The sequence below is a fragment of the Triticum urartu genome, chromosome 1, assembly GCF_003073215.2.
Source record: "Triticum urartu cultivar G1812 chromosome 1, Tu2.1, whole genome shotgun sequence".
Classification (NCBI taxonomy): domain Eukaryota; kingdom Viridiplantae; phylum Streptophyta; class Magnoliopsida; order Poales; family Poaceae; genus Triticum; species Triticum urartu.
The window spans coordinates 202,891,515-202,904,106 of NC_053022.1; the positions used below are offsets into that span (position 1 = coordinate 202,891,515).

Below are 12,592 nucleotides of genomic sequence, written 5' to 3' on the forward strand. Positions count from 1 at the left end.
TTAGCACTAATCCTAACCTAACTAACAGGCCGGCCCCACCTGTCATAGGCTCAGGGGAGGAGTCAACCTGGGCCCACAGGGGTCAAACGTGGTCAACTCACCGGCGGCTTGACGCCGGCGACGACAGACATGGCGGAGGGGCTCGGGTTTGCGTCTCTGGCGACCATATCGACGGCGGAGTGCAGCTACGTGACGCGGGGAGCGAGCCGCGTCGTTTGGTGGTGGAAGTGGAGCTCGGGGTGGCCGGGAACGACGCCGACGACGACCTTAGCGGTCGCCGGAGCTCGGGTGAAGATGAACCCGAGGCTACGGGGCACGGCGAGGCACGTGGAGCGGTGCTACGGGCTGCTTGGGCTGCGACGAACGCGATGGCGTGCTCAGAATTGAGCCAGCATGGTTGTGGCCACAACGGCGACGTGCAGAGGCGGCGACGCGTGCGGGCGAGCTCGGTGTGGTCGCTGTGGTGCACAAGAAGGCAAACAGGGAGGATGGGGAGGTGCATCAGCTCACGGCGGTGACGTAGGAGCAGACGACGCGGTCGGGGACGAGCTGATGCGGTGGCGACGACGAAGGGGATCTGCGGTGGTGCTCGGTGAAGTCGAGCTCGAAGAAGACGAAGCAGGGTGCGCGAGCGCTCGGGGCTCGGGCTGCTCGACGGAGAGGACGGTGGCAGAGCTCGTGGACACAACGGGGTGGCGCGAGGACGACGGTGGACGTGAGAACTACGGTGGCGTGGCTGCGGCCGCGTCGGCCATGGCTTCGGGGGAGCAAGGAAGAGAGCAGGGGGAAGGAATGAGGTGTCCAGGGGGTAGGGGCGGCGCCGCGGAGGCGTTTCGAGGCGTCGCGCTGGCGCGGGCGACGGCAGGCAGGCACGGAGGTGGCGTGGCGAGCTCGGCGGCGTCGCGGTGTCCCTCCTCTGCCTACTGGCAGAGGTAGGTGATGACTGGCACGGGCCAGATGGGCCGGGCCAGCCAGGTAAGTGGCATGTGGCCTCTCTCTCTCTCTCTCTCTCTCTCTCTCTCTCTCTCTCTCTCTCTTTTTCTGTTTTGTTTTCTTTTTCTATTTTTCTGTAACTGTTGGGCTTTATTAAAAATAGCTAGGCACTTACAAAAATCCTGAAAATAATCAGTCTCTATTTAGATTATTTCCAACAACCCACACTTATTTCCAGAATTATTTGAGCATTTAAAATATTTTATAGCATTTAAATGCCCATATTCAAATACTTATGATTTAATTCAAAGAATCCAGAATGTCCTAGAAAGGAGTGCACCATTTTTTCCAGGGGTTTTAGCCCAATCCAGAAATGATGAATATTTTGTGAAGGGCATTTTGGGTTCATTGAAAATAATTTTAGTAACCCTAGTTGTTTCCAGGGGGGTGATGGGGGTTCTGTTATCCCCATTTCAAGTTTATGTAAAAGTAGACATGATGCAACACTCTAATGCATGAACTAGCTAGGGTGTGACATCCTCTCAAACCCTAGTTCATCTCTTGTATCCAATCTTTGTCTCAAAACCTCAGATTGGTACCTGTGGGTTGCTGGTAGTGTTGATTACTCCTTGTAGTTGATGCTAGTTGGTTTACTTGGTGGAAGATGATATGTTCAGATCCTTTATGCATATTAATATCCCTTTGATTATGAACATGAATATGGTTTGTGAGTTGTTATGTTTGTTCCTGAGGACATGGGAGAAGTCTTGCTATAAGTAGTCATGTGAATTTGGTATTCGTTCGATATTTTGATGAGATGTATGTTGTCTATCCTCTAGTGGTGTCATGCGAACGTTGACTACATGACACTTCACCACTGTTTGGGCCTAGTGGAAGGCATTGGGAAGTAATAAGTAGATGATGGGTTGCTAGAGTGACATAAGCTTAAACCCTAGTTTATGAGTTGCTTCGTAAGGGGCTGATCTGGATCCATATGTTTCATGCTATGGTTAGGTTTACCTTAATACTTCTTTTGTACTTGCGGATGCTTGGAAGATGGTTAATCATAAGTGGGATGCTTGTCCAAGGAAGGGCAGTACGGTGGCGCCCCTGACTCAATCGTACACTAATCATAAAGCAAATGTGTACGATCTAGATCAAGGACTCACGAGAAGATATCACAACACAACTCTAGACACAAATTAAAATAATACAAGCTTTATATTACAAGCCAGGGGGCTCGAGGGCTCGAATACATAAGCTCGAATACACAAGAGTCAACGGAAGCATCAATATCTAAGAACAGACATAAGTTAAACAAGTTTGCCTTAAGAAGGCTAGCACAAAAACATTTATGATCGAAAAGGCAAGGCCTCTTGCCTGGGAGCCTCCTAACTACTCCAAGTCATCAGCGGGCGTCACGTTGTAGTAGGCACCCTCGGGGTAGTAGTAATCATCAATGGTTTCGTCTGGATCCTGGGATCCGTCAACTGGTCGCAACAATCGGGTATGGGGGAAAAAGAGGTAGCAAAGCAACCGTGAGTACTCATCCAAAGTACTCGCAAGACTTACATCAGATCTAAACTAAGTATGCATCTGTATCAAATGATAAGGGATGTATCTGTGGACTAAACTGCAGAATGCCAGAAGAGAAGGGGAAAGCCTAGCCTATCGAAGACTAGCATCTTCAAGCATCTTCAAGTATCTTGCAGCATTTAGAAGAGTACAGATCAACATAATGTAAAGTAGTAGTAGTGTTATCAACTTCGGCCAGAGATCCTTTCTCGAGTCCCTGCGAGAAAGCAATCCCAAAGCCATACTATCAATTTCTCATATCCATTTCTCATCTCAAGTATCCAGTTCTAGTTGTATCGATCGGGATAGAACTCCAATTGTCCGTTACCATAGGACGGTCTATCGATAGATGTTTTCTTCCCTACAGGGGTGCACCAACTTACACACCACACTCGATTAACTCCGGCCGGACAAACTTTCTTGGGTCATGCCCGGCCTCGGCCAAACAATACGCCGCAACCTGACCTAGGCTTAATAGAGAGGTCAAGCATGCCGGACTAAACCTATGCCCCCAGGGGTCTTGGGCCATCACCCCGGGAACTCCTGCATGTTGCGTGGGCGGCCGGTGAGCAGACGTAGCTACCTCCTTAAAAAGGTAGGAGCTTACCAGTCCAACCCGGCGCGCGCCGCTCAATCACATGACGTCTATTAAGCTTTGGCAGAGGCCCCTCAGATGAAATATCCAAATCTTAGTGGATTAGTAACGCGCGGTAACAAGCAGATACTCACAAAAGATGTGACCCCGTCGCCCCGTCTCGAGTACTTGCGGCAAGGGCTAAGAATGCCCGGCCACGCCTCGTAATTATCTAGCGGTCACCTTCCAGGTCAATCCAACTTCACATCACTCGCTATTAAGCTTGCGCGGGTACCCCTCAGGGCTGACCCGTCTTTAGTAACATGGTTTAGTGTAAAGTCATAGTAACCATAGTAACTGTGTGTCTAACACCAAAGGGGAAACCCGAGGAATCACCCCCGATGAATTCCACTCGATGTTATCATCAAGGTGAATGTAAGAGGATCCACCCTCGAGGTTCACACTTGAGGGGTTGCACGACAGAGCCGTAACGGAAGTGGTTAAGGAGGAAATCACCCTCGATGACCTCGACCGTATAGCTACACTACAGAGATCTCATCAGGAGTGATGTAAGAGGTTCCACCCTCGGCACTCGATGGTAACTCTGCAGAGTCGTACAACTAGGGGGGTGATGTGCGGTGTCGGGGCCTGGACGTCGATCATGTTGATCGAGTCATCGAACATAAAGTGAGGTAACTGGGACAAGGTGGGATCACTGATGGATCTCTAACCAACCTATACTAAGCAGTTTAGGATAAGCAGGTAAGGTACGAAAGGAGGTAACAAAAACGGGCTATGCATCAGAGTAGGATCATACATAAAGAAGTAGCAGTTCTAATGCAAGCATGAGAGGGAAAGAAATGGGCGATATCAAAATGCTCAAGGGGGGGTATGCTTGCCTGGAAACTCTGTTGTAAAGGAAGAAGTGACGTCGGAGATGTAGTCGGTCACAGGGGCAGCATCGGTCTCGGGGTCTACCGGAGAGAAGAGGCAAAAGAAACAGTAAATATAAGCAAACAGATACAACACTAAGAATAACATGGTAATACGTGGTGTTAGGGGTGAACTAACGTAGTACTACACGTTGCAGACGGAGAGGGAAAACATCTGGAGAGGTTTTCCCGGCGTTTGGCTTTTTCCGGACAAATGAAAGAGAGGGGACGGTTCCATGTTCATCATGCTAGGAGTACATGACATATGAACGGACCACGTAATTGGATTCGTTGGATTTTTCTGAGCAACTTTCATATATAAAACATTTTCATCCGAGCTACGGTTTATTTTATATTAATTTTTTCAGTTTAAAGATATTCTGAAAATATTGTCAATTCAAAACAAAACAGAATTTACTAAGTGTATCCAGAAGTACACCCACTGAGAGACTTACTGGTGGGCCTGGTCAACTGCTGCATCAGCAGTTGAATAGTCACATTTGACTGGTCGAAGGGCTGACCGGGGTCCACCTGTCAGTGACTAGACTTTAGTTAGACTTTAATTAAATGGGTTTAATTAGCAGTGGGGGCTACTGGTCATAGGGCCATCTAACTAATTTAGCTAATAAAAGAAATAAACTAATAGGGGGCTAATTCCCCAATAGCCAGGCCGGTCTCAGCAGGCACCAGGGACGGCTTGCTCGTGCACGGCCATGGCGGAGGCCCTGGGCGCGGTCGACTGGAGCGGCAACAAGGTCTCGGGTGGGCGCGCACGGGGCTCAGGCTGGCGAGCGAGCGAAGCGCGGCGGCCATCAGTAGGGGATGTGGGCCGTGGCAGACTGCAGCGGGCAGGCGCGGAAGTGCGGGGCGAGGGCCGGCGTGACGACGGAGCCACGATGACGACGGTTGAAGGCGGGCGTAGGGCAGGGGCGGCCCGTGGGAGAACGGGGAGCACAGGGGACGGCTCCGACACGCCTGGGGGAGGGGTGGCCGGAGGCGGGGCGGCCGGCAGCCGATAGCAGACGGGAGGAGGGGTGCGCGGGCGCTCACGACGCGCACGGGCGAGCGCGGGGAAGCGATGCGGCGGCGGCAAGGCAGCGCAGGCGCGTGCGGGCCGGAGGACACATGCGGCAGTGGGCGTCCAGGGAGCGGGGTGGTGCTGGGCAGCAGCAGCAGCCGCACAACAGCAGCAAGCACGGGAGCAGGCGGGTGGGAGCCGCAGGGAAGCAGCGGTAGCGCAAGCAGCAGGGAAGGGAGGCGAGGCCACACGGCGGCGCGCGCGAGACGTCTCAGCCAGGCGAGCATGAGGCACGGTCGGGCGTGGGGCTGTGTAGGCGCACGCGAGGCCACGACCAGAGAGTGCCCCGGGCCGGCCAAGACGCGACACATGTTAGGTAGGGTGCAGGCGAGGGTGAGAGTCGGTGGCTTCGGTCGCGATGGTGAGCATCGTTAGCAGCCGCATCGAACAGCAATTCAAATAGCGGGAAGAGGGAAAAGAAATGAAGCTCACCGAGGAGCACAAGGGGGCTCGGTGGAAGGCATAGTAGCAGCAGACGGAGCAGATCGAAGAATCAGAGTCCGACGGTTGCAGAGGAAGAAGAAGGCGGCGACCTTGTGATGTACGGCTCCCACTCGAAATCGATGTCCGGGGTAGACGTATTCGTCGGTGATGGTCCTTCCGGACAACTCCTCCAGCGCCGGGAGCTCGATGGCCGTGTCCATGGCGACAGCAAGACGACGGTGGCGGCGGACATGTTTGTGGCGGAGGGTAGCGGAGCGAGGAGGAGAAGCTAGGGTTCGGTCGAGGGGGCCGCGGGGAAAGCTTTGTAGGAGGCCAGGGGGCGTGGATGGCCGCCACGCACGGCCATCGCCGGCGGATGGACGCCACGACTCCCCTCCGTGCCTCCTGTAGCGGGAGGAAGGGGAAAACCCAGGTGGACTGGGCCTCCTCTGACACTAAGACCCAATCAGTATTAGGTTTAGGCCCTTTTCTTTTCTTCCTATTTTTCAATTTTTATTTTATTTATTTGAGCTACTGTTTTCTATTTATTTTAGCTACAAAATAAATTTTTGTTAACTATGAAACTTTGCACATAAAACCTAGTCCACACTATAAGGCTGCACAAAAAGTTTGAGGCCAAAAGGAACCGTTCAAATTTGTAATAGAATTAAAAAATGTGTTTATCTGAAAATGCTGCTCCACTAAATTAATTTCAGGGGAAATTTTGGGAAACCAAACGAGTTTGGTCCCAACATGACAAATACATAGGGATTATTTGCCAGACTTTGAACATTTTAGTTTTCAGGTTTGGCAAATATGATTTTTTGACTTTAGATTGGATTTGAATTTGAATTTTGATTTGGATCAAGTGAAGATTAACAACAGTAACATGATGACATGGCACCATTAACATGGGATTACTGTAGCAGGATACTGCAGGTGTTACAAATCTCCTCGACTACAAGAAATCTCATCCCAAGATTTAAGTGGTGGAGTAAGGGGGAAAGACTCGGGAAGGATGGAGCTCAACACAAGATAGTTACCTCGGGACTATCCCAGTAACGTGGCAAAGAGGCATCTCTCGAGTTGGAATTCAAGAAATTCACCGAGAGCAAGGTAAGAAGGTGCAATAAGAAATTTCAAGCTGATAGGGAATCGTTTGTTGCCTGAAACAGAATGTGAAAGGGGTTCGGAGCAATGAAGAAAAATGTTGCATATTATACCGGAATGAAAAAATGGCAGGGAAATTAGCATCGTGAATTACATACGAAGCCAAGCATAAGGGATAACTTTGGCAACTGGGGGTGTATAAGAGAGTCAGGTTTCAATCATGTGGAACTGTGGGTTATGGGCCCACCATGTGGGTTAAAAGAAGGAAGGGTGTTGACATCTTGCACGGTCATGATAGCAAGGCATGTCAGATAATAACCAGTCAGTTATGTTGGCAGCATCATTGGTACCAAGGCGAGGGGCGAAGAGAACCATTTTCCTGCTCGTTGAAACGAGGCGGACCAATAGGCAAGGTCCTCGTCCATCAGTGGTTACCGGAATGTCATCAACAATAGTAACAGGGTTACACTAGACAGGATGGTACAATGTGGTGTTTACATAAGTAGAAGAATGTTACTGCTTAGATCATATAGATCACAATAAAGGTTAAACAAAACAATGGAAAAGGAAAATTTGATCATCAGATTAAGCAGAACAATGGAATGGGAAATGTGTTTAAACACATATTTCAGGGGTATAGCCTTTCCAAGGACAAGCAGAGCATGATATCCATGACAGGATATAACGTAGAAAACCATTTAGCTTAGGGGAGAGGAAGTTCATGACATTACCCAAACAACGATGTTTGAAAAATTGATAAAGGAAATTTAGCATGGTGCTTCAAAAGTTCTTATTGGAGATCGGATTAACCACAGACTTGCTTCGAGATAGCATTGACATGGTTTCAAGCAAAGAGCGGACTTTGGATACACCAAGGATCCATCGGAAACAACTTAGAAAATAAGTCATACAATTTTAGCAGGGAGAAGATGAGGGTGTGGCCGACGGGCTCAGCCACAATCCATCGACAGGCCAAAAAGGATGTATTTCCAAAATTATATGAACAAGTTTGTGTTGGGGAAGGCAAGAATGTTGTCGATGATATCATAAATCATCGAGGGGAAGGATTGTATTTCTCATCATGAATTCGATTGATATCCTGGAAAAGCTCAGAATGTTGATGATGATCACGACACATTTGGCGAGAGATTTCATGAAGATGTAATTGATCGACGATGACATCCAGTCAAAGGAATGATGAAGCGAAAGGTTATTGGAACCATGGGTACGACACAAACTCGGAATTAAGCTTGCTGTTCAAGGCGAAATGATAAGATGAGGAAGATCGACGTAAGCTTAGCTTATCGTCAGAAGTTGCTCCGGGCATAAGGACCAATAGCACAGTTAAAAGTTGACACGATAAAAATATAGCCGATCAGGCTAGGAATGATGTGATGGGGTATAAAGCTTCCCAGTATCAAGTACTAGGTGTAATGCCAGAAGGTAAATCGGAGTAGAGGTTGGACGGGGGAAATGATTCACAGAGGATAAGTAATTTTAACTTACCCAGTAAATGGGATCAAGGAGGAAATATGGTTGGGACCATAACTGCAAGGGATCCAATTTACGATACCGGAAGAATTATTCAAATGATTAAATATCCTTGCAAGAAGCTTTCATGATAAGGTCGACTCCCACTTCTACAATGCAAAACCTTTCATTTTACTTCTCGCTCTTGATGAAGCTGTAGTATTGAAATTTTATCTGACGAAAAGCCAGTAGAGTATAACCCGCATAACTTTCGAGTTCACACAGATTAGGGAAGGCATAGGTTCAACCCATCGGGGCATCTTAGGAACATATATCATATATTTCAAGAATAAATAACACAAGCTCGGTAGTAGAGAAAGCTTGAGAAAGCAGAGGATACAATTTACCAAAAGCATTATGTATCCATGGAATGGCTCACGAGGTTATTGAATATGAATGACACTGCCGGATAATAATCCAACAAGGGGCCTTATGGTCTACAACAGAGTTGTAGCGAGTATCGGTACTCTATCAGAGGGAGAAGGAATGAAAGGGCATCAGATTAAAGATATAACTGACTAATTCAAAGCTCAAATGCAAAGGAACTATCATTTCCAAATAAGGGGATCAGAAGCCAACGCTCTGATTGAGAATGGATAGGTTGAGTAGGCTTACGGGTACAATCGATGGCAATTTGATCAGTCAAGATCCAACTCATGCTTAAAATGACGTTTGAGCCGGAAGGGTGAATTCTAGGATCTGGTTGAGGATTGCGAGCATTCACCATATTGAATCAACAGACTCAAAATGATAAAGACAAAGGAGTGCCGATAAGATTACGAGATTTATGGCATTAACCATAACGCAAGCAAGCAAGAATTTCAGGAGCAATAGGCTCCTCAGGATTTTTGGAAGACCGAATGGTATTTCGAAGACTTTTGTGAAATACATGAATCATCTGGGAATGAGAGAATACTCGATAAGTGCGAGAAATTATCCGTAGGGGTATTCAGGTGGCAAAGAACTGCAAGGCAGTAGGCACAAAGTAGTCTCGGAACAATAGGGAGAATTTTGGTGTATCTTGTAATAACAAGATCAACTTAGGATGAATGTATGAACGACAAATGTAGGTAGTTATTCATAAGGATACATCGGTGGCAGGGAATTGTAAAAGTGATGGCACATAGTCTCGAAAGAACATCATCGAGTGTCTTTGGAATCTTCTGGTAAAGCAAGCGATCGTTCGGGCCGAGGGGCTCTCCGAGAGAAAGTATTTACGAGAACCTAGAGTTAGAGTTAGAGTTAGCAAGTCATTTAACCCGAATAGGAGATAGATTTCAAAAAAACCCGAATAGGAGAGAGATCAGAGTCCCAGAGTATAGATGAGGGGTAGAAGATCCTAATACCATCCAATGGCGACGTGGTCCCGTAAGACCCACATCCATGTTAGTAAGTCAGGTTTTTCAGCGACTAGAATCAACTTCGGCCAAGGAGTTGGAAAGGGGGATCCTACAGGCAGTCGGCTCTGATACCAACTTGTGGCGCCCCCGACTCAATCGTGCACTAATGATACACGCAAATGTGTACGATCAAGATCAAGGACTCACGGGAAGATATCACAACTCAACTCTATACACAAATTAAAATAATACAAGCTTTATATTACAAGCCAGGGGCCTCGAGGGTTCGATTACATAAGCTCGAATACACAAGAGTCAACGGAAGCATCAATATCTGAGAACAGACATAAGTTAAACAAGTTTGCCTTAAGAAGGCTAGCACAAAAACATCTACGATCGAAAAGGCAAGGCATCCTTCCTGGGAGCCTCCTAACTACTCGAAGTCGTCAACGGCTGTCACATTGTAGTAGGCACCCTCGGGATAGTAGTAATCATCAGTGGTGTCGTCTGGCTCCTAGGATCCGTCAACTGGTCGCAACAATCTGGTATGGGGGAAAAGAGGTAGCAAAACAACTGGGAGTACTCATCCAAAGTACTCGCAAGACTTACATCAGACCTAAACTAAGTATGCATCTGTATCAAAGGATAAGGGTTGTATCTGTGGACTAAAATGCAGAATGACAGAAGAGAAGGGGAAAGCCTAGCCTATTGAAGACTAGCATCTTCAAGCATCTTCAAGCATCTTGCAGCATTTAGAAGAGTACATATCAACATAATGTAAAGTAGTAGTAGTGTTATCAACCTCGGCCAGAGATCCTTTCTCGACTCCTTGCGAGAAAGCAATCCTAGAGCCATACTATCCATTTCTCATCTCAAGTGGCCAGTTCTAGTTGTATCAATCGGGATACAACTCCAAGTGTCTGTTACCGTAGGACGGGCTATCGATAGATGTTTTCTTCTCTCTAGGGGTGCACCAACCTACCCACCACACTCGATTTACTCCGGCCGGACACACTTTCCTGGGTCATGCCCGGCCTCGGCCAAACAATACGCCGCAACCCGACCTAGGCTTAATAAAGAGGTCAAGCACGCCGAACTAAACCTATGCCCCCAGGGGTCTTGGGCCATCGCCCTGGGAACTCCTGCACGTTGCATGGGCAGCCAGTGAGCAGACCTAGCTACCTCCTTAAAAAGGCAGGAGCTTACAAGTACAACCCGGCGCGCGCCGCTCAATCGCATGCCGTTTATTAAGCTTCGGCAGAGGCCCCTCGAATCAAATATCCAAATCGTAGTGGATTAGTAACACGCGGTAACAAGCAGAGACTCACGAAAGATGTGACCCCGTCGCCCCGTCTCTAGTACTTGCAGCAAGGGCTAAGAATGCCCGGCCACGCCTCGTAAGTATCTCATGGGCACCTTCCAGGTCAACCCAACTTCACATCACTCGCTATTAAGCTCGCACGGGTACCCCTCAGGGCTGACCCGTCTTTAGTAACATGGTTCAGTGTAAAGTCATAGTAACCATAGTAACTGTGTGTCTAACACCAAAGGGGAAACCCGAGGAATCACCCCCGGTGAATTCCACTCGATGTTATAATCAAGGTGAGCGTAAGAGGATCCACCCTCGAGGTTCACAATTGAGGGGTTGCATGACAGAGCCGTAACGGGAGTGGTTAAGGAGGAAATCACCCTCGATGACCTCGACCGAATAGCTACACTACAGAGATCTCATCAGGAGTGATGTAAGAGGTTCCACCCTCGACACTCGATGGTAACTCTGCAGAGTCGTACAACTAGGGGGGTGATGTGCGGTGTCGGGGCCTGGACGACGATCACGTTGATCGAGTCATTGAACATAAAGCGAGGCAACTGGGACAAAGTGGGGTCACTGATGGATCTCTAATGTAACGCCCCGTGACCGATGTGCCACGTGTCTTCCTGTTATTCGCTGTTGTTGCCATGTCATTGCTTGCGTGTCATGCATTGCATATCATGTCATCATGTGCATTTCATTTGCATACGTGTTCGTCTCATGCATCCGAGAATTTTCCTCGTTGTCCGTTTTGCATTCCGGCGCTCCGTTCTCCTCCGTTGGTCATTTCTACCCTCTTCTCGTGTTTGGTGACTAAACATTTCCGGATTGGACCGAGGCTTGCCAAGAGGCCTTGGTTTACTACCGGTAGACCGCCTGTCAAGTTTCGTACCATTTGGACTTCGTTTGGTGCTCCAACGGTTAACCGAGGGACCGAAAAGGCCTCGCGTGTGATGCAGCCCAACACCCTTCCAATTTGGCCCAAAACCCACCAAAACCCTCTCCATCATCTAGAGCGTTCGATCACGATCGCGTGGCCGAAAACCGCACCTCATTTGGACTCTCCTAGCTCCCTCTATGCCTATAAATACACCCCCTCCGAAATTCCTATTTCCCCTTCCCCGAAACCCTAGCGTCTTCCTCCTCGCGCCGCCGGACACGTGCAACCGCGTCGGACCTGTCCACGCCGCCACCTCACTCAGGCGAATCGCCTCGCGCCACGTCGCCCCGCTGCTGCTCTCCTCCAACCCCCGCGCGCCACGTCGCCTCCCACGGGATCTCCTCTCTCCTCCGCCGCCGCAGGCACGTGCGGCCCAGATCCAGCCCGCGGGGCCCGAATCGCCGCCCGCCGCCGCCCGAGGTGCCTTGCACCCGTCCGCCGCCGCAGCTGGCTGCGCGCCTCTCGCCGCCGACTCGCCGGCCCCGTCGCGCCCCTCGCCCCCCCGTGCCGCCCGCCGGCGACCAGCGCCTCGCCGGGACTCCACCGTGCTGCCCCGCTCGCCACCGGCCCCCGCCCTCGCCACTCCGCCTCGCCTGCCTTCTTCCGGCGACCGGCGCCCATCGCCGCCTCCAACTGGATCCGGTGACCTCGAGCCCCGCCGCCGTCTCTCCTCGCTCTCCGGCGCTAACTCCGGCGAGGATCCGGCCCGCCTCGATTCGCGCGCCGGATGAACCCTAGATCTGGAGGTCTATATTTTCACTAAGTCCCCGAGTTTTCCATGTTTCAAATGCCCATGTTCATCGCATCGTAACTTTGCATCCGTAGCTCCGTTTTGCGCGTGTAGC

The 12,592-nt window shown here is 49.6% G+C and overlaps 1 protein-coding gene across 1 annotated transcript; it reads right to left on the reverse strand.

Annotated features, from left to right (window-relative positions):
• Positions 1 to 2,135: 2,135 nt before the first annotated feature.
• On the reverse strand, positions 2,136 to 12,368 carry LOC125532806. The gene is made up of 5 exons (XM_048696710.1): positions 12,172 to 12,368; positions 5,525 to 6,014; positions 4,470 to 4,545; positions 3,982 to 4,056; positions 2,136 to 2,423 (listed from the first exon to the last, which is right to left on the reverse strand). Exons 1-5 carry the CDS (start codon positions 12,366 to 12,368, stop codon positions 2,329 to 2,331), a joined length of 933 nt encoding a protein of 310 aa, XP_048552667.1. The 3' UTR covers positions 2,136 to 2,328.
• Positions 12,369 to 12,592: the final 224 nt, after the last annotated feature.